This window comes from Brugia malayi (assembly GCF_000002995.4).
Source record: "Brugia malayi strain FR3 genome assembly, contig: Bm_v4_Chr2_contig_001, whole genome shotgun sequence".
NCBI classification, from domain to species: Eukaryota; Metazoa; Nematoda; class Chromadorea; order Rhabditida; family Onchocercidae; genus Brugia; species Brugia malayi.
In genome coordinates this window covers 8,525,478-8,550,022 of record NW_025062476.1, presented here as the reverse complement: position 1 = coordinate 8,550,022, position 24,545 = coordinate 8,525,478, and the positions used below count along the sequence as shown (strand labels likewise).

At 32.2% G+C, this 24,545-nt stretch overlaps 5 protein-coding genes and 1 non-coding gene across 7 annotated transcripts; 2 read left to right on the top strand and 4 right to left on the bottom strand.

Annotated features, from left to right (window-relative positions):
• Positions 1 to 610: 610 nt before the first annotated feature.
• Positions 611 to 3,819, top strand: Bma-dmsr-6 (Uncharacterized protein; the record flags this gene model as incomplete). 2 transcript variants are annotated; one of them, XM_001900181.2, is made up of 7 exons in its annotated part: positions 611 to 696; positions 1,127 to 1,298; positions 1,669 to 1,868; positions 1,995 to 2,244; positions 2,331 to 2,532; positions 2,982 to 3,138; positions 3,792 to 3,819. In XM_001900181.2, 7 exons carry the CDS (start codon positions 611 to 613, stop codon positions 3,817 to 3,819), a joined length of 1,095 nt encoding a protein of 364 aa, XP_001900216.2. The 2 variants fall into 2 exon arrangements, with proteins under 2 accessions (XP_001900216.2, XP_042934866.1); XM_043078932.1 differs by having other exon boundaries at positions 2,982 to 3,064; positions 3,792 to 3,806.
• Positions 3,047 to 3,662, bottom strand: Bm1359 (Uncharacterized protein; the record flags this gene model as incomplete). Its single annotated transcript, XM_043078933.1, has 3 exons — positions 3,047 to 3,128; positions 3,249 to 3,331; positions 3,615 to 3,662. 3 exons carry the CDS (start codon positions 3,660 to 3,662, stop codon positions 3,047 to 3,049), a joined length of 213 nt encoding a protein of 70 aa, XP_042934867.1.
• Positions 3,820 to 7,642: 3,823 nt separating the features above from the next.
• On the bottom strand, positions 7,643 to 8,215 carry Bm17521 (Uncharacterized protein; the record flags this gene model as incomplete). The annotated part of the gene is made up of 2 exons (XM_043078931.1): positions 7,643 to 7,697; positions 8,169 to 8,215. 2 exons carry the CDS (start codon positions 8,213 to 8,215, stop codon positions 7,643 to 7,645), a joined length of 102 nt encoding a protein of 33 aa, XP_042934865.1.
• Positions 8,216 to 8,221: 6 nt separating this feature from the next.
• Positions 8,222 to 9,009, bottom strand: Bm13479 (Uncharacterized protein; the record flags this gene model as incomplete). Its single annotated transcript, XM_043078930.1, has 3 exons — positions 8,222 to 8,366; positions 8,545 to 8,641; positions 8,985 to 9,009. The coding sequence occupies 3 exons, from the start codon at positions 9,007 to 9,009 to the stop codon at positions 8,222 to 8,224; spliced, it is 267 nt and encodes an 88-aa protein (XP_042934864.1).
• Positions 9,010 to 9,527: 518 nt separating this feature from the next.
• Positions 9,528 to 9,628, top strand: Bma-mir-234. The gene has a single exon (XR_006227908.1). It is a non-coding gene; the product is annotated as a pre-microRNA Bma-mir-234 (primary transcript).
• Positions 9,629 to 13,247: 3,619 nt separating this feature from the next.
• Bma-mab-10 (NGFI-A binding protein, putative) lies at positions 13,248 to 16,331 on the bottom strand (the record flags this gene model as incomplete). The annotated part of the gene is made up of 8 exons (XM_043078929.1): positions 13,248 to 13,545; positions 13,804 to 13,946; positions 14,044 to 14,263; positions 14,586 to 14,721; positions 14,886 to 15,218; positions 15,542 to 15,587; positions 15,776 to 15,982; positions 16,236 to 16,331. 8 exons carry the CDS (start codon positions 16,329 to 16,331, stop codon positions 13,248 to 13,250), a joined length of 1,479 nt encoding a protein of 492 aa, XP_042934863.1.
• Positions 16,332 to 24,545: the final 8,214 nt, after the last annotated feature.

The window sequence follows — 24,545 nt, the reverse complement described above, 5'->3', positions numbered from 1 at the left end:
AATGAATTATAAATATTTTTTCTGCTGCATTGCAGTGGAACTACGGCTGATTTATAAATAAAATATTTCTGTTCCACTTAGATTGGGTTGTTTCATTTTAATAATAGATATTTTATAGTAAATCGTTTAATGTATAATAAATCCTTAATTTATAATATATTTGCAATTATTATCTGAATCTTATATAAGGTGGTGCAGATGTCGAATGACTGCTAATGAAGCTTACAATAACAGCAATTATGAGAAATGTTTCCTTTTCAGAAGTCATTGGAAACTTAATAATAGAAATAAATGCTTTTTAAAATCATTTTTTCTTTTTTTCATTTTAATGATAATAGCTGTTCTGGACATTTCGTATGCTTAGCTTTAATAATGATATTATAGTAACAAATAACTATCTAAAAATCATTGCAGCAATCACATAAATGCTTTCTTCTTTTAATCTTTTTTAACTGCTTGGAAAAAATCAAGTATTCAATGCCAATATTCATCATATATTATTAAGTTAGCTTTTTTCCAATTTTCCTCTAAAAAAACTCAAAATAATTTAAAATTTATTTGAAGTTCAACAATAATAAAAAATGTCCAAATTTATTTCAGAGAAAAATAAATGGAATGTCCAAACAGTCCACAACTTTTCGATGAAAAGGATGCTATTGCATTATCCATTCTCAGTATTGTAAACGAATTTTGTCTGTAAGTTTGTTATTAAACTATAAATGTGTCGCTGTTGCTAATAGAATTACATTTGACGTTCTCAAAAAATCAATCAACTTAAAGTTTTTTTTAAAAAAAAGTTTTTTTTTTTAAAAAAAACTTAAAGTTTTTTAAAAAAAGTTTTTTTTTTAAAAAACTTTAAGTTGATTGATTTTTTTTTTTTTTTTTAAAAAGTGAATTGAGTATTTAATTGAAATTCTGAATAAGAAAAAAAACATAAAATGTGTTTGCTTTTTTCATTTATTTTTATCTTACGATATATATTAGAGTAATCAAAGCCCAGCAACAGCCAATGAATTTAGTTATATTGCGGATGAGAGATGAACGTAATCAGAAGCTTCATTCATACGAATTGAATTATAATTCAGCAAAAATATTCTCTCGATATTTCGACAAAATCACTTTCCAGGTCTTATCGTAAACTTCATAAATATGTTAGTATGATACTGTGTGTGTTTGGGTTACTCGCAAACTGCACACACATCTGGATCCTTAAAAGGCCGTCAATGTTACGATCTTCTGTTCATACTGTTCTCATTTGCATAGCACTGGCTGATAGCGGTACTATGAGTTCATATGCTGTGAGTATAATATTTTTAACTGATGATAACATCACATTTTTTCGATTTTTAAAACACTTAACATTTTACCTTTTAAATTGACTGAGCACTTAATGCTAATTCTTAAAATATTTTAGAGGAAAATCTCGATGCAACATGCAGTACTGTCTAGAAAAAAGTGTTCACGGTTTTTATTTTTATAGAAAATGAGATAATTTTTGATAATTATGATTATAATTTTATTACTTAATGATTAATCGAACTTTAATTTCTATTGACAGACCTCACATATGCAATATTCAACAATGAAGAGTTGACAATGCAGTACTATCAGCAAATTCTACATAATAGTATACTTTTCATATCTACATTCTCAATTGAGCTAATTAAGATTTATCTTTTGCGATATGAATTCTGCGCAAGCAGTACTGGGGGATACTCATACGGTTGGGTACTGCTGCTCAAACTACATGTAGTATTGAGTACTGCATTACATAGTATATCACTATATCTTCTTGTTTTCATCACTTATATTCGAATCTGTTCAGTGCAAACCCAACGCAGTCAGCTCCTTGAAACCAGAGTTGCTGGGTAAGTTATCTGGTCGGACACTTCAATTTATTGAAAAATCTTTCTAATAAATTCATAACCACTGACATGTTATTAGACTTTGTATCAAATCATTTATTACGATTTATGAGACTTTTTACTTTTTAGGCTTATATCACTGTTAATATCTTTTGCAATATTCGCTTTGTGCATTCCTACATTGTTGGCGCACGATATTGTTCTCCAAGAGAACAGTCCTCATTTCATAGGACTGAAAGAAATCCATCCCACAGATCTCTCAGAATCAGATTCAAGTTCTATTTCTAACAAATACAGTATCGGTCTCTCCAAAATGTTTGTCAACAACGATTGTTTCCTGTTGAAGCTGAATTTATGGCTTACTGGAATTATGATGAAAGTGAGGTTTATTAAAGTTTTTTTTTTTCCTCAATGATGACTGCAACCCACCACATTCCCTTCTGTAAAATTATTCTTGTCTTTCAGGTGATACCGTGCATATTACTGCTGTTTTTAACGTATTGTCTATTGGTAAAATTAGCCAAGAATAAGAAGAAACGAGTAGCACTGCTGCGAGAAAGAGCTAAGGACAGAGTTTACAAGGATCACACAACTTGCATGCTACTTCTGATGGTTTCTAGCTTTTTGTGTACTGAATTACCGCAGGGAATTATAGCTATTTTTAATGGTTTGTTACATTTGAAAAGAATTGTCAAATTAAAAGCATTACTTTGTGAATAAGCAAAGTACAAAATAAAAAGTACTGCATAAATGGGAGAGTAGGTAAATAATCAACTGGGTTAAAGTTTAACGAATTTTTAATGAAGTAGGAAGGAAAAATGGTATGAGATTCTCGGAATTGAAAGAAATTAAGCAAATATAAAAAGCACAGCAAGCACATTCCAATCATCTGTAGATTCAAATTTCAGCAGATTATTGTAGACATGGAACTTGTTACACATATTATAATTATGCTATTTTCCTTTCAAAATACTTAAATCATCTTAAGTCTTTTGACGTTCATTCATTCATTATTGTTATGAAAAAAATGAAAAAAATATGAATATTTTGTGCCAAAATTGGATAATTTATGGAATAAATAAATTTTTAATGGGTAAAAGGAATTTTCATTTCCAGCTATTTACACAGCTCAGTTTCATTTCTATGTTTATTTAACGATCGCCGATATACTTGACGTATTATCACTTATCAACTGCTACGTTGGTTTTACCGTATATTTCTGCACATGCAGTCGTTACCGTCGAACATTTTATTCCATAATACCTTATTTCGGGTTTGTTTGATACAAAACATATATTTGATGGATCAATCAGGAAATTAGAGTAATAATTAGAAATTATAATCCATTGTGAAAGTTGAGTAAAACTTACTTAAAAAACTTACTTGAAAGATTTGTAACGAGATAGAGAACCACAAGCAAAATAAATGAAGTCGATAAATAGCAGCCAATATCTCTCGATAGAAACCTGTAGATAAATTACAGTAAGTCAAATTCTTAATAAGAAGGGGGAAAACAGCACGACTGTAAAGTTTAGCAGCATGATGATCTTGAAATGAAGCAAACAGTTTTTTAATACTTATTTATCTATTACTTAGACATTTTGTTTGTTTATGAAGGAGAATTCCAGAGAACAAGAACGATGGCAGTTAAAAAAATGAGTTTAATCGTTATACGAAAGATATGAAATCAGTAAGTAACATAACCGATGGGTAGTAATTAACTGAGTTGCTATATATGTAGCTAACAACCTCTTTTATTGCAACAACGTAGGCAAAGAGGAAAATGAGTCCATCCATCTGCTATCATATATTTCCTGTCAATTCCGCTTTTTGAACAAAGGAGCATGTTTTTTACCGTCCGACAAAATAAAAATTTACATAAAATGCACTTATTTTTTTAGGATAATAATTTATTAATAATTAAAGAGCGCAAAAACGTGAACAAGCTCGATAGCTATGAGAAGAAAGGAGATTGTCAGCAAGAATGCCGTTTAAATGAAAACAAAGAATCACCAAAATTTATGAAGGACGAGGAAGCTAAAGAAACTATTACAATTGTTGATAAATAGAAGAAAATGCTTTGCTAATTGCCTTTGAAGGTTCTGAGTTGCAATAACTATTATCCTAATTGTACTATTTCTAAATATTGTACAAAATTAAAAAATACTTAAATGAAAAGTTAATTTGCGCAAACAGAGACGAAAAAAGTTTAGAAAATCCAAACAAATGGAAATTCAAGATCGAAATCCCAGTAAGTTCATAGAGAGAGTAAAACAGCCTTTGGATATCACTTAAAACATAATAGAGCGTTTAAGCACTGTTCGTCCACTACTTACAACAGATATATAAGATAATGAGATACACACTGTTTGCCGAGATTTGAAAAATGGTTCCAAATTATTAAAACCATTATTGTGATTTTGAAACAGAAAGACGAGGTAATGAAGATAATTGTCATCTAGAAGATCCTTTTTATCAATTTTTGTCACAGTGTTCGTTAAAAAATCGTGTATATAATAATATATCTGGGAACGATCAATTAAGTTTATTGCAGCAAATGTCACTGCTCAAATGTCACATCCAAGTTTTCATAAGGAACAGAGATGCACTATTTTTGTTATATTTAAGTTTGAAAATACAGCGTAAGCACAAATGCATCATTTGTCTGTACAGGAAGTTAACATACGTTGACATATGTCGCGATGCTAATATACAATGCAATTCACCATCGAAGCAACTGTGGAGGATAGCAAAAGCAATAGCCACAGCAGTAACATCCGTTTCATTTAATTAAATAAGCAATAATCATGAAGGTCCTATGTGCCCGAGACACTTCACCCATCTTTTTCTGTGTCTTCCATTCATTGCACAATGCCGCTTGGCCAGGATAAGCCAAGTTAAATCAGGCCTGTCAGCTAGTAGCATCAACACCCCTGTTCACTACTCTATATTTCGGCATACCAAAGTTACCACTCGCCATCATTTTTTGTAGATCTATTTCTATCCCATTATTGTTTCAGTTGTTCAGGAAATTAACAAAGGCCATTTTATCTTCGCACTTCTCATTTTTCAATTTCCGTTTTCTGTGGCATCAAAGTAAGCTAAATCGGAATGGCCTCTGGAGTTTCCAGGAATGGAACAGGCAATACGAAATATTTCAAATTACTAGAGGGTTCAGGTAGCTTAAGGCTGAAAAGTGTTCCTCCCAAAGCATTAAAATCATTAAGACAGCATGATTTGCAAAAGTTTATTGCTGTAGCTGCAAGCAAACATCGATTACAATTATATATATATGTATTCTATTCTTTATATCTTTGATTATCCAGATTGCTTTCTCAAATTAATTAAAACCGATTTACCCGAAACTTCTTGGAATACATGTCGTAGTGCACTGGTATTGCTTGATTATTAGATTCCTTCTTCTTTGTAAATATTTCCTCCTAAATTGAAATTTTATTACGAATAAAAGCAGTCACTAGTCTGCATTTAATACTGTATTAAAATTAGGCTTTAACATTTTATTAAAATGGGTCAAAAATAAAAAGTTAGGAAATAAGATCTAGTGTTTTAAAATTTGGGCAAATTCTATCAAACTTTTCCAAGATCTACTAAAAAAGATGATGGGGGAATTTGAGATGTTTCTATTACAAAATTTTCATTCCCAAAATTTACTACTAGTTTCTCAAAAGAAAAATTTCGAGAATTCGAGAATACCAATCATGAATTGAAATTGGTCCGGGAAGAGAGGTTGCGAATTTTGATGCAGCTATAGAAAAAATAAGAGAAAGAGATGTAGAAACAAAAGAAAAGGCTCTGTCTGTCTTTGTTTAAGTAATAGATTGAAAAAATGATCAGGCCAAAATGTCTCATTTGGGGTGAGGAAAGACCGATTGGACTGCTGAGAGCATAGGTCTGCTGCTAGCTATTGATAGTGTCATTATTGCGCTGCTGCTACTGCCATTGCCTTTGCCATCACTCCTATTGCCGCCAATGCTATTGGAAATAGCTTTTAAAGCAGATGAATAGACAGGAGAATGGAAAGTTTCATGAAATGTCAGTCGGATTCAACAACCGGAGACAGTTTGGCAATATGGTCATTTGATCATTGGCTGGCACCACGACTTTACGGAAGGTTATGAATCAGTGCCCACTTTCTTTAGTTTCTCTTAAATGTGACATAGTATGTCACTATTAGTTTGCAATCTTTTTCAAGACAGTTCCAGTTGTATAGTTTGAACTGTTTCGTCTATCTAACTTTAAATCTTCCTCCATCAGTCTTGTCTCCAAGTTTCTTATTCATCATCCTGAACGGAAGAAGGTTATGTCATCCTGCAAAGTTATCTATTTATTAAAGGCCTCAGTTAGTGCCTTTACGCGTTCCATTTTTCCCATCCTTTTCTTACAGTTCTTCATCATATAAGAAGGGAATGACAAATGAATTCTCTGAGGATAATAGGAAATGTGATTTAAGTTCTTCCTCTTGCTCAGGCCTATTAATTGCAGAAAACATTTGATGACACTGTCATTCTTATTGGAAGAACATAGTTCTTAGATTGTTCCATTTTAATGTTTTCCTGTTGGCAAGAAATATCTAGAATCAATCGAATTACGTTTCTTCAGCGAGAACTACTTACGACAATGTAACTGTCAAGAATTAATCCTAAACCAAAGGATATAGAAATTCGGATCCAAAATAATTGTAAAATATCTTGTTACCCAATTTTTACTCATTTAGCTGTTTCATTTTATATTAACTCATTCTGCATCATTTATTTTTTCTGCAGGATGAGTTTTTATGATTACTTATTCGTATTTTTTTGATTGCTCGGTAGATTTTCAATCATCTTTTCATTTAGTGCTCAGTGTTAACGCTTCATTAAATTGAAATTCTACTATTTCTATTTCTTTATTTAACAATTCCTATTGTAACTGAAAATGAACCAATTACGAATTAATCTCTGCGACATATTGTTGCGCAATATAACTAATATTTGGAGAATGTCAGCAGGACAAGCAAAAATGTGGACTCATATGTTCCTGTTATGCAGCCAACAGCTATTTATAATAGCCTCTTAGAGCTTTTTCCTCTTCAGATAATTAATGGTAGCGGTCGGTTGCCCAGCACCCCTCCATTTGTCTCGTCTCTTCTCTCCTACCTGGCTTCGATTTCAATTAATTCCTAACAAATAAATATGCCATACATAAGGTATAACATCGCTTTTGATTACATTGCATTTGATTAATTATATACCAATGAAAGCCATAATACAGAAAACTTCAAGGAACATATTTTTATACATTATAATATACCAATTGTTATTTTCATTATACAGGGTGCTATTATCGGAAATACTGTAGCACGAGATGTACGTGATGCAATCTACGTAATTACTAGAGGTGATTACTATGAATTAAAGAATTCTTACTTATTACATTTTGCAGTTGTAATAAATACAAATCTGTTGTTTAACAATTAACGACTTAAAAATGACTCTATTTAAAAACTAATCTTCACTTTTTGAGTAACACTAGCATTTTTCTCATCTTTTTTTGTCAATTTTTATTTCTTCGCATGGAAAAATCTGTCATATCTGTCAACACATTTCAATCAAGTTGATCTATGTAATAAAACTTAAATTCCTCTTTGTACATTTCTCATTGAAGGTGAATAATTTGATAGGATGAAGTGCAGCGTACGGTAGATACCACACAAATGGACGTGAATTTGAAAGAGGAGGAGAGATGGACATTGACAAGGGCAATAATCATTAGACGTATCATTTTGTAATTGTACCAACAAAGCCACTCGACACACACGTAACAGACAACATCCTGAAGAGTAATCAATCAGCCAACCCAATTTATTTTCAGTTTTTCCCATTTTCTCTTCCTGAACCAAGCTATTGCTGATGCTCTTCCGACATTTTTTTTTAATTGAAATTCCTGGAAAATTCACAAAATAAAATCGAACTTAGCACTGAAATTCCAAAATTCTTTTTCCCATTTCTTGACTGATTTTTATTTATTTCTTTCTTTGTTTACCATATCTCGTCTGACAAACACTAGCATATCTGTACAACAGTCATCTAATTTAAATGTTAAAATTTCAATTTTCTTCATTTTTTGTCTTTGTTGGGAAGTTATTTGGTTTTAATTTATCACAGTGTTCTATTATTGAATGATTACTTTTACCATTAACAGCCCATTCCCTTAAATTACAATGATTTTTGCAGTCATCGAAAAGAAAAACAATTACTAGTGATTATCAGAAAAAAAAATTGTTATTTATGTTCATCCACTTACAAAAACATATCTTCCGCTGGCGACTTCATTTTTGCGCCTTCAAGCATACTTCATTAAAGGATGACGAAAATTTGTAGTTCTCTTTTGCTCATTCCTTTTGCTCTTTCGACTGCTAAAAGTAATGCCAAGCGGCAACCTTCATAGATCATTTGAAAGACTGACACTTTCATTGCTCTCCAAATTTGTTTCCTGTCGTGACTAAAACTATTTGCAGTCATTTGGATTCCTTCTGTATGATATCGCATGATAGATCAGAAATTTTTCTTTTCTCATTTCAATGTAATTAAAAGCTCTTTCAAAAATTAATTTTGAAAAAACTTTGTGAACTTTGAAAAAAAATATAATCATATTTGTTTCTAGTTTGCAAATCTCTTACTTTCTATTTATTATCTTGGAGGCACTGTGCATCACGACAGTTTCGAGATGCAGATCTGATGAATTTGCCCTCTTCTCTTTCATTAGATTTCGTAGCACTGCAACTTTCATAAAACATGGTTAAACTGCAATTATTTAGCCGATATACTTCTCTCAGAGAATTCAATGGCAAGTATATGTGAGTAAAATAAGTATCTATCGAAATATAACATAATATCCTTCTGATGAAATTAGCCAATTGAACACAAATGTAATGTGAACTATCTAGCCAAAATATTAGTGCTCCCAACAAATCGCTTTTTTCTTCACTTCTATCATGGCAAAAGCAAAAAAGCAAACTGATTGATATGTTAAGTAATATTTTACTACTTAAATTATACCCTTTCAAATTTCCTTCTTTAATTTTTCAGTATTTTATTAATGGCTTAATCATATATCTACCGTCATTTAGAATTATTAGAATCATAATCATTTAGAAATGTACCCATACCTTATTATGCGTTGCACTTCATTGAGATTATTATTTAATTTTTCAATTTCCTTTCTCGATTTATTCCTTAGTTTTTAGTCATCAAATTTAAATCTGTTCAAATTTCCTACAGCTATGGTAAAAAATTTTTCTAATCTTCACACAATACATTAATTTATTGTAGTAAAATAAGTTACAAATATTTAGGCGTGTGGAGACGTAGAAGAAATCGTAACTATTATTAATAAATATACTGCATTTCGATCCAACCGCATTCAACAAAATTAATTTATTGTAAATACATTAGCTTTTATATACGTACGTTAGCTTTTGAAGTTGTTTCATTGTAAAATTGCTTTATTATCTTTTTTTTGGTGTTTCTAAAAATTTACTTATTTAATCAGATTTTAATTTAATTAATAATTCTTTTATCAATGGGGTAAATAGTGACTACTTCAATCCCACGAGTCAATTTATTCTATCAAATGCCAAAGCTATCCTTTCTTCTGATTAATGGTTCGCTTGGGAATAGGTATTCTCCAGTAATGACATTGAAATTGAAGCGATTGTTATTGCTTGAGAATACAAATTGTCAAAGAGAACCGAGTACCTGCCAAGATAACTAACTCCCAGTAATCACTCGCTCATACAGCTCATAAGTCTAATCAGTTAAAAACACAATACCTTATTGTTTAACACATGACATATAAGATGAATGATATTTACCATCGAAACAACATGTCAGCACTATAGAACCTCTATCTCACTTTTTAGAATTACAGTTTGAGTGAGGCAAAAGTTTTAAGGGCAAAGAAGTGCAAATTTTAGAGGTAAATCTACTTGCACACTGTGGTGTCAGAATGTCGCAGAAGTTCCAATGTTGCAGAATAATTCTTTTTTATTTATATCAAATCCAAAAAAGTGTAATTGTTCTAGATTTCAGATTAAATACAAGCTAGAAATTAGTGGCTCTACTCACTTGAAGGAAAGTACCATGAAATCATATAACATGTCATTCATTTGAAATTCAAAATTATTCTTATACATTCATTTATCGCACATAGGTTGTAAGTTCAATTCCCGACTCTTTTGCAAATTCAATAGGATAGAACATGCATGTACTTTTGATGTTAGTAAAAATCTTTGTAATCCCTCAAGTTATATGAAAAATAAACATTGCTTCAAGCGATATTACACGTTGCGCTCTGATTCAATTTGGAAGTTTTATTTCCTTCAATCGTTCCTTCAAATTTTCACATTCACATAGCAGGTATTTAGCTAATTTGGCTATTAATAATGCGAAGAGATATCGTAATAGCTTGGAAAAAATGATTGATAACTTATAAAATAACTTTGAAATCCAAAAATGAGAAAAAGGAAGCGTAAAAATCATCTGCATTTTATTGTTATTATTTTTTTTAATACGAAGATTGATAATGGTTTTGATACATTTAGTTATGCTGAAAACTTACGAAAAAATCTGGGAGGGATATATGTCGTAGGAAAATTATCAAAGTGAAAGAACTGAGAATGATATTTGTTTGAAAATAATAATTTAGATATGCATAATTTTGCTTATTAATCACGGGGAGATAATGAATGAGATCGCAAATCTTAATTGATTTGAAGGTACAAGGAAATGCATTGTTTAATGGTTAAAGCAAGATTAATTTATTTTTTCATTTCCTAGAAAAAGAACGAAAAGGAAAAATCCATTCCACATAAATAACGAGTTGTCGTTAAATCGTATTTTTCTAATAGATAAAAAAAATTATAGATCTTCCAAATGCAACTTTAGAAAGTTTCTCAAATGTAAAGCATTCAGAAAATCCATTACTTGTAATTCCAATCCAAACAAAATTTCAAAAGTCTGTTATTTCTTGTTCAAGATGGAAAATTTCAGTAGTCGTAAAACGACATGTTATCTCCAGGACTCCTACCTCTAATTATGTTCATAATATGTTGATGGAATATGGTAAGTTGAGACTTATTAAAGCTTTGAAAATGCATAGGCGACAATCGATAATTTTTTACCGATTAGTACATACTATAGGTTGAACTCAGCTTACCACAGGCCGTACATAAATGTTTTGCAAGTTCATTTCGTCCTCATTTCTTAGAGAATATTTTTCATCAATATTAGTTAATGAAGAAGTAATTATATAATTTTGTACTGTGTTTTCAAAGGACTGTTGCAATATTATATATGATTTCAATACTCATATCTTATATTCCTCTCTTCCTATTTATTCAATCTATTTTAGATTAAAGAAATGATAGACAAACTGTAGACTCGAACGTTTATTTACATGAATTTAAGAAGCAGAAAAAACTTTTGCTATCAACAGCACAATTGGCTCAGAAACTGCTCACAAGATTTAATGGAATTCCACTCAAGTTTTGTGATAGAGATAAGTACCTTGAAGATAAAATGCATAATGATTGAATTTGATATTTAAAGTAAATTAGTTTGGTTTTTTTGTTTCTCCGATGATCAAACAACAACAACAACGGATCACTTCTCGATCGGATAGTGACGTGTGACTTCTTATGGAAAGTAAATTGCATACCACAACCGTTTTCATGGAAAATTAATTTGCACTAAAAAATATTATAGACATTATCGTTACCTTCAATCTGATTCATTACAGCTTTCTGAATTTGATGGAATCATTAGATACAAATGCACTCAGCAAACTCTGCAGCTTCACCAAACAGCTCAGTTCGTGACAAAACCCGAGAATATATTGGACAACCACAGTTTCAAAAGTTAATCAAACTTTACCTTACCGACAATACTTAACTTGCCTTTGACCAACGGAAATGAGTTCAAAGAATGTATCGGCTTATGAAAGAAGAATTCTATATCGTAGGAACATATGAATTAACTTCTGACAAAATTACCATAGTTCTCTTTTGACTAATGTAAGTCTTGCAAGCCTAGTTGTGTAATGATTTGGGATTCACTTTCCCGAAAATATAGCTTCTGCATGAACCAAATATTTCTTGAAAAGAACTTTCAAAAACAAATGCTAATCAAGCGAAATGGTTAAATATATACTGGCTTAAGTGTTGACTGTTATTAAAATGAATCTTCTCCGCCTAAACAAAACGATACAGCAATGAAACTCTGCTTGTTACTTTCAGTTTAATACGTAGCAAAAAATCATTCTGAACACATTAACAGCCCGTCCCATACTAAGTTCAAAAGTCAACTAATTCACGTGAAAATGTAAATCCCAAATGTCACTGATGAAAACTCGTGTTTTAGTGGCGAACTGTTAACACTGATAGCCTTTAATGTTTTTAGAAGAAAGATTATAAACTTTGGATTATAAAATGTATCATTCCCTCCAGATGTTATTAAACAATTCCTGTTTTTATTATATAACAAATTTTGTTCCTTTTGGTGAAGACGATTTTGTTCTTTATTTCCACTGCTGCACGATGTTTTATATGCAGAAAAATGAGAAATATCACAATTTTATATGAATAGTTTGCGATCAAATCAAATGATTGTTTTGTAAACAATCGAAAAATTCTTTTGAAGAGAAAATCACAATACATTTTTGCTTGGCAATGTCTCAGTAATGCTCAAAAATAAATGCTGATGTTTGCGTTTTCTACCGACCAACATCTACTAAAATTTTGGTAGTAATCTCCTCAGTTCATTTTATTGAAACATCAGTAGTTGATTTACAAAACTTGAAAGGAACAGAAAACCTGACACATCTGAAGCGAACGTGAAAGAACTAAAAGAAGTCTGATCAAAACGCGTAAAAGAAAGTTAAAATTCTCAACCGAAAATGTCATGAATCAGATTGCTTATCAAATCTACCCGAAAATGACGTCTCAAAGAGACACAAATGACCCGAAATTGGCTGGAAGCTGTCCCTAGGAATATTAATGGCAGAAGTTCCTAGAAGTTATGAACCAATTACCACGACTGAGGGATGAATAAAGCAAAGTAATAGTTGTGTAAAACTATATAGGAATGAATCCGAAAGCATGAAAGCAATTAACAGCATTCCTTACAGCGATAAAGCAAAAGTACTATTCCCTCTTCCTTAGACAACTAATGAGATCAATATTATATAAAATATCTCTCATTTGTAAAATTTAGACTTTTAGAATGCCTGTCTTACATAGCACTGAAAGGCATCAATTATCGACTGATGATTGATCGATATTGCATTTAATCATTAAATGATACCTTTTTAAAGATTATCAGAGAATTATGTGTCATCATTAGTAGCATTATTGGTTGTACTGCATTGTTGTTTCTCAATAGCAGCATGTCGTTTAACGACTAATCTTTGCTGTTTTTCGGATGTTATAAGAGGTACCACAGTTGACGATAATTCTAGTTGTTCCTGTTCTTGTGATGATTCTCGACGACGTTTTTTCCTATTGGACGTAATGATCGGTCCAGTGTCATCACGATTACCAATCATTGCTATCAGTGAAGATGACGATGATGCGGCAGTTAATTCGTTTCCGGAATCAACAATACTTTCGTCTAGCCCTGGGCTTCTGCAATTTTCAGTATTAACTGAAATGATCTATTCATTTTTGTGAAATCACTCTTAATCAGTAACAAATATTTGAGTTTAAAATAAACATTAATTAACCTTACCAAAACCTTATTTATAGCCATTGTATAATTGAGTAATTCAGTCGTTGATCAAATTGATTAAACTTCTATAGCTGCATTTAAACAACTATAGTAGATGAAGTAGACATTGTCGTAAATCCTAAAACACTTCTCAAACCAATAATAAATAAATTTACCCAGCTGAAGCAGAGCTCTGTGGAGATTGAGACGGTTCACTAGGGTAAAATAAATCCATTACAACTAGCGAACGTTGCCTTTTTGTATCCGCATCACCTTTCTTCATTCCTTTAACATAGTTATAACCCGCATCCTTTACTACCTGCAAGAGGATAAGACAACTATAAAAAACGATCAGATGATGGGAATAAACAAAAATTTCGAAAATCTGCAAGATTTTCACTTCAAAATTCTCGAACCTGTCGAGCAAGTGGAAACAATTCGTCACGCCTGGTCAAAAGCGCAGGTTGTCGAAGGCATAACTGTGCTGCTGCTTCATTTACTGAAACTTCATGCAAAGTTAACGGCTTATCCGGTTTACGTTTCGCATCGAAACGCCCATAAATTGCTGAATATCTCCGATATTCTTGTAGACGTTGGGGTGAACCGAACGGTAACTGCATCACATCGAGTAGTTCCCTTAAGAAAAAAATCTTAAATAAATTGATTTGAATCATCCAAGTTTATTCCCACAACATTTTTTCCATCAATATTTACCACACAATTACTTTCAAAATAGTCTACAACTACTGTTACAAAACAACAGAAATTGCAAATTCTAGGCAGTTTAGCATGACCAACTTCAGTAAATAAGGACCAATATCACTTACCGCACTATGGTTAATACTAACATTCAGTATATTTTCTCCTAATTCAATTGAATTTAAGTCCAGTAAATTTAAAGGAAAAACCCAAATTGATACATTCTAAAGAAATACTGGCAAGTTAAGTAACTTCTTACCGACTGATTTTCTTTTTATTCTGTATCAATTTGGGTTCTAGCTGCGGCATTTGTTCGATAAGACGATGGGAACACTGAGCAAGTCTTCCAATTTGAGCCTCCGTCAATACTGGTGTTTCGGATGTCGTATTTGTCCCTTCAGAAATATTATAATAAATCCTTTACAACCAATTTCGATATATTTTGACATATCCATAGACGGCAGAAGAGAAGAAGGAGACAATTTTTATCATCCTCTACTTGTAACTTTCAATTAGTGCCTACCTCAAACCAAGAAAGATGACAATTATCTTTACTCACCTACTCCTAGCTGATCGAAATCGCAATTTGCTTCGTTACTGCTTGTCGGAGAACCAACAGAAAGTTGAAGTAAGCCGGATGTTGCGGATGTACTTTCTGTACATAAGGACGTCATCTTGGATGATGTTACTGACTCCAATCCATGCATGGAATTGGATGCAGCACCGCTGCTGGATTGCGGTATACCAGCCACTAAACTCGTCAGGAAATCACCGGCCATTACATTTGCCGTAGCACTAATAGTTGCTGTGGTAGATGTTGTTCCCGACGTACCTACTCCGGCTACCGCTGCCACCGTTGCAGCATTGAATAATTCATGCAGCGATTCCGATGCTATAATTGACTTTTGATTAATCTCTCACAGAAATCCTAATCACTTTAATTTAAAGAGGAGGTCATTAAATTATGCTACAATAAAACGAGTTGGACAAGAATTTAAATTAATTTCGGAAACTATCAGGATCATTATTATGATAATTTATTTCAAAAACTGCACTCGAAACTTGTGTTCTCCCGTTAGCATCAGTTGCTTTTTGATTAAATCAAGTCATAAGCAATTGGGATCAGTAAAAAGTTTGAAACACTTTTGAACTACTGCAAGCTAATCGTAGTAATTATAAAGTTATAGGAAATTATCTGAATAAGCCTCAACCGACCTGATACTAGTGGCTGTAGCAGCGATCGCGGCGAGTTTTGATCATTCTAGAAAAAATTCTAAAAATTGATTAGCCAAATGAATAAAAGAGAGGAGAAATGTAACCTGCCTTGTTTTTCCATAATTTAAAATTTAAAAAAAAAAAAAAAAGTATAATATCACAATACTATGTGCTTAGGCTTGTTTAACAATCAAAATTTTCGATAATTTTCTAAAAAAAAAATTGAAAAATTACACTAATAGACGGACTAGTGCATGGCAAACCAGCAGCAACAGCCAAACTTGCAGCAGCTAGATTTTGTGATGACAAGAGGAATTGCAGTGCAGTAGCTGGTGTAGCTGATGATGTTGGTGGGATGTATCCATAGCTTGCAGCAGCAGGTGGTAAACCGATCTGCTGTATAGCAACCAGACTGAATGCATCCGGATCTTTACTGAATTCCTCAAATTAATCTCAAACTTACATTCGATTATAATATTCCACAAATTCACTACACATAGGTGTACATACATTTTTAAACACTTGCATATTTTCAAATTTGGACTTAAGTAATCTTGTATCTTCAACAGCAACAAAATTTTCAATTAAAATTTAGTTTAAGTAGTGGGAAATAGTTATAAAAATGTGCTGAATCATTGCAAAGAAAAATATGAGTGAAATTGCACTCAAAATAATTATTGTAGAAATTACTAACAGTGAGTGTTCGTTGAAATCTTCGGACATGAAGCGGTTTTGAGGCCATTCCAACTACTGACATTATTTCTAGGAATTCATGTTCGTCGCATGTCATAAATTGATTGATGTCATCTCCACCTAAAAACTGAAAATCTATTACCGTGTGATGGTAAAATGAAGTAAGTTAAAGACGGCATTAAATCTTCTCTGTTCGTCAAGAAATCAGCGACAAAGACGCACGTAATATAAATATGAAAATCTAATTGCAAATTTTGAAAAATGGAAAATATTTCCTAACACAATTAAAAATCAGCTTTGTTTCTTATAATGTAGCCAGAAACTAGCTTCTAAAGATTTCAAAATATTTCATATAGCGAACAGCAGATATGACAAGTTTATCTCAAAGTGTAGGAATTTAGAGAAGTTGCGAAGATTTCGGAATTAATTTTCCATATTTCTTATCATATTTTCTTTCAATTTACAATATGTAACACTATTGCAGAATAACAACAATACTCATAAATGGAGGTAACTCCGGGTTTCCGTAAATGAAAAGTATTCCAGTCATATATTTTAACATTTTACAGTCTTCAACTAAGTGTGTCGAAAATAACTTAAAAACTAAGTGTACATAACTCATATTAATTAAAGCGAAAAATACATGGATCCACTAGCAGTGGCTTATATCTGTTGAAAGTTTGAAAAATTTATGCTACATTATGTTTTTTCAGAGAAATCTAATTCATATAACCATCAGGTTATATGAATTAGATTACTGATGCATAATTTCACACAGCCATGAATCAACTCATCACATTATCACTAACTCATTAAGTTAACTGTTTCGAAGGAAGAAAGAAGGGAAGGGATATTATATGAAAAGATCACATTTAATTTTATTTGATAGAGAATGATTAAAAAAATATAAGAAAATGACCTAACACAACTTAAAATATATTAAACTTCAATAAAAATGGTTTAAAACCGCTAAAATCGATGTTCTGTTGATGTATGGATTAAAGCAATAACATTTTTCTAGCGAAATACCGGTAATGGAACTGCGAACAGGTATATTTATCAGTTCGAAATTGCTTGATGTTGTATCACTTGCCCAAAATGCAAACAATAAAAAATGAAGTAGTCAGCCGTTATATTTTCGACTTGTCAAGAACGGAAATAAGACAGAAGAAGCAGACAGAATTCGAACATTAGTAACAATCGGAAACGCAGAAAAATATGAACATAAAAAAATTTGGTAAGAAATATATAAATCCTTCAACCTTGAGCAATAAATTCGTCGTAATACTGCAATAAATTGGCCCGATGAAGTACAGCAAGTAGTTGCCATTCCGAAAAAGTTGTTGGTTGTCTGCTACCTGACCTGAAACTTAATATTAAAAAAAGTGAAATACGGGAGCGAAAGATAGTGTACAAGAAATACTTGATCTCTTTGATCAGAATTTAATGTTTTGTGTTGCATTTGCCAATTTTTTTCATTGATTTTCATCCTTTTACAAAAAATTCATTACCCCTTATGTCCAAGGTACAGACAAAAATCCGATAATTTTAAAAAGGATTGCTCAGTTCCTATAGCATTTTGAAAATCCTGACTCTAAAACAGATTTAAAAGTTCAATACAACTATACCTCCAAGGTGAATGATAATGAGGGGATACTAGAAATACACAAATACATATGCACACATACACACACACAATCACATACGGTTATTCATTAGTAAATTCTCCTTGATTAGTATGTTATAAAGAAATCAGCAGATAACCTTGGCTGTTGCCGTGGTGGCGCGATGATCGATGAAGACGGGCTTGGTGTGCTTGGTAGCTCAGAAATTTTGTCGTCTGGTTGCGGAAGTTCACCCTGGGTCTTCGTCGCCAGATCCAGGTCTTCCAACTTGTTTTTCCAAGAAAAACACAGTTTCTAATGGATGAATTGAAAGGTTGTTCAGTCAAATATAGAGCAAAACAATTCAGAAAAAAGGAATTTTACTGGAGCAGAAAATGCAAGTGCATAATGATGGGAACCTGTTTTATAGTGCAGACAGATGGATTAGCTTTAGTTCCACTTAATTATTGCAATAAAATCGATACTGGCCAAGTGTAGCCTAGTGACTACTATAGCCAAGAAAAAAGCTCGAACTGCTGTAATTGTTTTTACAGTGATAAAGAACAGCAATGAATCGTGACAATAGTAATAAGTTACGAGATCAGCTCTGGTGTTGGATTGACCCTGATAATAGTTGCTCCGGTGCTTTGCACACAAATAATGCATTCGATGCTATATAAATTATATTTGGAATAGAGACCGATTACAACGGACGAATCTTTTACTTTTGTACCTGTTGCTGGTCTACGCCCCGAGAACACTATCTGATAGCGTCCGGGGTTGATTTGGTTACATAAAAACCTGCAAAAAAGAAAGAAATGAGATGCATAATTTCTCCGAACTTTATTACAGACATGTAGAAATATTCTTCAAGCATAGAACGATTATTTACAAAAACAAAAATAAAAAGTTTTGGAGAAAAAGAAAACAACGTGTTGCTTCTAATCACTCTTTTGTAATTTACCTTTTTGAGAATGGTAGCAACTGAAAAAATCATTAAGTTGTATGACTCATTGATGCTACAAAAAACTGGAGAGTATCTTTGCCATCAGTTTGAAATAACACATTGGGTGGTCTTCACCACTCCGATATTTCGAACAAAAGGCAGCAGAGAAACTGATAGGGAGAGTTAAGAGTTTTTTATTTTCTTTTTATTGTTCTTCCTTGGATTAATTCTAGCATAAGAAATTCTATGGCGAAGAGTCGAAAGTACTATCGAGAACATCCCAATTGTGCCTCCGGACAAATTGGCTCTTTTTATGATCTTATGGCAGGAAGAACGTCCGCTTGCTTGCAGAGCGTTTTGTGTGTCTACTGACAAATAATCTTTCATTAGCAAAAATCTTATTTCTTTCCTTTTTTCCCTTTTTTTTTTGAATTTCGAGGGCTGCAATCTGTGAAAGTCATTAAAACAGTAATGGATGAAGATTCTTTATGAATAATGAAGCTTATTAAAATAATTCACTGAGTAAGATAACACCTGTCACTGAATGAAACATTGTAACCTTAAAAAGAAGCGATTTTTTAATTTAAGTGGAAAAATTTTGCTGAAAGGAATTAAGAAAGAAAACGAAGAACAAAGTATCATCTCACAATTAGCACTTGAAATGAAAAAAGAAAAAAAATTAGAATTGAAAAAAGCATTAAATAGTCACCGAATAGATCACCACCATATCATCCAGTTCTTTCTCGTCTATGTTTAAGCACTGTAGATGGGTGCATCGAAGCACATACTTCAAAATGGCAATAAAAAACGAATTTACTGGTGACAACTGAGGGAAGAAAGAAATCTTTAAAGAAGGCAAAATTATTTCATTGGATGCAAAATAATATTTCCCAAATAAAAATAATAACTCTACTGATAAGCGACAACTAAAATCGTTAATGGTATTAAAAATTAAAATTTGTCTTCTACTGGGAACTAATTCCATTTCAAATAAGTGCTGACTAACGCTGATACAAATTTTTTTAATCTTCTAAAAATTAACAGCGTAATTAATATCTTACTTACAGTGCTTCCCTATGAATATACAGGCAATATTTAAATTATGATCCGATACCAATGAAAGACATTTTCCAATAGTGAACGATAATCGTTGAATAAAATATTTGACATCACATAATGCGGGTTTTCTGAGTATTAGAAAAAGTTTGTTCCTGAATTTGCATTCATAATGAGGTGCAAAAGAAAAAAAAAATGAAAAACTTGGTCAAATGATGTCTTATTGAAGATGCATTCGTTAAACAAATAAATCACTCTAAGATATATATGATAATAAATTTACTACAAATGAAAGCTTTTTTCTATTCAAGAAAGACATAGAAAATTTTGGACCTACATCTGAGCAAAACACCTTTTCCTATCTATTTTTTCAAAAATTATTTGGGAATCTCTTATGCAACATTTTTCGGTTTTTCAAATTACAAATGCTATTCTCTTTTTTGTTATATTCAACAAAAGTACAGTTCATATCATCACATCGAATACATATCCATTAGAAACTTTTGCAATAAACTCGACCAATCTTAAAACATTTAAATTGAGGATGACGATATATACTGTCCATGCTACAATAGGGCGGCTGAAAGTGTTAAATTTTCTGGAAACGAAAAACCAGTATAATTGTCTTTATCGATTCCTTTTCCAAATGCAAATCCAATAATTTCTAACTTCTATTTTTGTCGTTTAGTGGAAGACAACGTTGATTTGTTTAACATAATTACTTAATGAAATCATTTTATGCTGCTATCACAAAATAACGCCTTCCCTTATCTAGTTGTCCCATTTCTGTGATAAACATTCAAAAAATATTATGCATCTTTCCGCTAAATAGCAAGAAACCATAGAATAAGATCGAGGAAAGTAATTTGGAATGTTGAATACTGACAGATCTGATTTTCAAGAACTTTCAAAAAAAAAGAGTCGAAAACACCTTCAATTGTCATTTTCCGTAAGCAAAGTATTATGGTACTATGGTACAAGCTCTCCTTCTTTCTCTTTTTTTTCTCTCTTTCCCTTTCTTTATGAGGGATCATATTTACAACCTTCCAGTTAAGAATTTTCTCTTTCTGCTCTGCCCTCTTCAATCTTTCATTCCCCAACAATTTCCATGAGTAATGTTCTTTGAGCAACAAAAACCAGTTATTTCGAAGCAATTCATAAGACACGCGTTCTTCCACTTCCCTAAAATAGCTAAAATCACTTCTGAAAATCTCCGTCGTTACTGTACCTTCAGTAACTGTTGACTGAGACATATTATGTAACCTGGTTATCATCAGCTAGCAAATGACTTTGCTTTGATGCTACCTTGCTATTACATATTCATGGTTGACTGTCTAGTAATAACCTGGATAAAACATGTTGCACTGTGCATCGTGCATCTCTGGCAATTCTGAAATCTGAATTTAATCATATTTTTAAGATAATAACTGAATGAGCTACAAGTTAGAAAGGACGTTAGACCACGTGGTGGTACATCTAATTTTACGCTAAACATTAAAATTACTTATTCCAATCACCATCTGATTTGATATTTCCGGATATCCTTATCATATTAAAATTACTTAATTCTAATTATGATCTGCCTTGGTATTTCCGGGTATTCTTAATGAAAAGTGATAAAACTAGGAAAGTGATAAAATTCCTGATCAACCTTTAAATAAGGGTTGTTTTGGTAACTGTTTCAGCAGATGTCCTCTACACGTCCCATCTCATCATTTAACATCGTAGGCTGCCACTAGGCTCATATTTGAATATTCACGCCAATGCATTTTGAAAATAACATGTTGTGTGAAGCGCCATTCGATTTCATCTCTATTTCTTTATCCATTCATATGATAGGATGAAACTGTTATCAGTATCAACGACGAAAAACAACAGTGGTTGATTACTGACCCTTCAATACTTATTGAAAGATCAGATGAATATCAACTTCTACAGACGAAATTTCTCTCCATTACTATTCTACTATGCCTTATGTGTATAATCAATTTCCCTCACAATTATTTTGAAAATGTAGAAAAATCAGGTTCTGTGAATTAGAGTCTTCCCATACTAATTTCCCAGTGCCAAAGTTAATTGATTTTCCCTAATCATCACAAGATAACAGTTTCCTTTATTTCTTGTTTGCTTATCCAAAAATAAACAAAGGAAACATAAAGTTATCATTAAACTCTTGTTGATTCTGTGGTTACATAAATGAGATTAAATGAAAAACATAAAATAAATTTCTTGACTGAACATAAAGCTTCCCTTCCTGATAGTATCAACAACAGCTTCTTCGCTATTCTTGAAATAGAAAAGGAAAAAATTGTTTTTCTCATCATTATAAAATGTCATCTAATTTTCTGATATTCATTCCACTCTAATGGTAGCACTAGTATAAGTAGTGATGATTATAGTAATAATAAAGTTAGGAAAGAAAAGATATGATATGAATAGAAGACGAGAGTGAGTAAAGATAAGCACCGTGAATCCATCGTTTCTATTCTTTCCCTTCTTCATCTACCTTCCACTGCTACAACAAAACGACCAATACTGAAACCAGGGTGACTTTTTTTATGTTGGTTTGGTTGGTACTGCCTTACACCAAGTAATAATACCATTGAAAAGGATGGAAGAAACGAGAGAGGACATTTGCCAACAGGCACCGTCACCACCAACATAAAAACTACCTTCACCAACACTACCAACTATACCCGTATGGTCCCGTGAGATACAAAAAACCGGGTTCAACAAAAAAACCGATAGGAGCGATGGCAATGATGTCGGCGATCAATTTCGAGAAAAAAGGTGTGGATGCATCGGCAGAGTAGCAACAATTGCTTTCTAAAGCGATATTGGCTGACGAATTAAATATGTGGAACAATGGAACAAGCTTTAGACGAGAAATTTGGACTAATACTGACGGATAAACTGAATCTTTCTGAAAACACGTAGCTGAAATCAAATGAGATAGTATGAGAGTACTCCTAAGTACAATAATTAGTCTAATTGATGATTAGAAACCATAACAATAAAATAGTCCAATTAGACAGCATATCATATCATATCAAAATACGGTGAATCAAATGCGACGCTATCAGTGCCATTTAAAGAGGCAGTAAAATTTATTGTTAGAGGAAAGACTAAAGGAAGATGAGAAATGCCTGTGTGATGTGAGGTTGATGGTTTACATGTCCATTTGTTTCTCTGCCCTTCTATACATCCGCATATTTCGTCTCCTCTATAACAATAGTTTTTTGTTTGGAATGACAACAATTTTAGCTTTGACCCAGATTTTGCTTTTTATAAAAACATCGCTTTTAGTAAATTCTCAGGCAAAATGAAAATCTAGATCAGAACTGCAATTAGCAATTGCGGACCGTTGAACTTCTTCACTTTCCGTCATTTCTCTTTAACAACATAAATTCTATAATATGATAATACCTAAAATTTTTATGCTTTTAAGAAAACCGATACTCAATATGATAGTTTCTAAATTTTCATACCTTCATTTCAGTCTGCGTATGTTCCAAAAAATCTTCCTTTTAATGCCATGTGAAGTTCGGCATAATATATTATAGAATTTACGTCGTTGAAAAAAATGAAGGGAAAAATGAAGATGACAAAATGTAGGATTTTGGAGAAATGATCATCTAATGGTGACTTTCTCCTTCCCAAAAATATTTCGTCGCCTGACCTTTCTCATAAGTGTAATCGTTTTTAAATATGCATGGTACCAAAGCAAATTCTCATATTTTTCAGAAGCTGCTGCAATATGAAAAAAAGGCTTTCGTTTTGAGTATTGGAAGGAAAAAATAATCTTATTACTAGTCCGAACAAAATAGCCTATCCAGTTCAAAAGCATGACATGCAAGTGTTTATCTAGTTATCGATCCAATGAATGATGAGCTGAAGTTGTGATGAATTAATTGTAATCCATTCCACGAACCACCCAGTTGTTGTTGAAACTTATGATATCGGACAAAAATAATCATCCAAGTCAATCACTGAATAAATGAGCAACGGATGTTTTCTTTGCCATAATTTAATGGAATGAAATTTCTAAATCTCAAGCTACAGAATTTCGTTCAGTTTAATTTTAAAACTAAGAAAAGCACCGACTCGAATCGTTGTTAAATTGAAGAGGTCACCAAAAGACAGAGATTACTGATGGAAGGAAAATATTAATTAAGCATTTAAACTGATTCTTACTATTGGAGTTGAAACTTTCTTTCAAGACTCATTTAATTTCCTAGTTAAGCTGATAATTTTGTTTAAAAATATTATTAGAAGATCGTTGAGGAAAGTATCTACATTCCAATTCTAAATTAAAAGACGACAAAACAAAATCATTGCGCAAAAAAGGAAGCTCTATAGCAATATATTCTAGATATTCCACAATTATAAAAGGACTCCTCTCAAAAAATTTCCTCTCAACCCCGCCAAAACATGAATACGACGAAAATAAAGACTGCATGACTATAAATCTCCTGGAAATTTCAACTGACGATAATTTCAAGGAAAAAAAAAAAAACAACGTCCTACAGAATAGAAAAAAGATATACTTCCGTATCACCCAATTTATTTGCTTTTGCAAGAAACAAATGCTCCATTTCCCTCAAAATCATAATTTCTGGTCCTTCCTCTCCGGATAATGCTTACAACATCCTTAGTTGCATTATGAAGCGGGAAGTGTTATCCCGGAAACTTAATGAAAATGAAA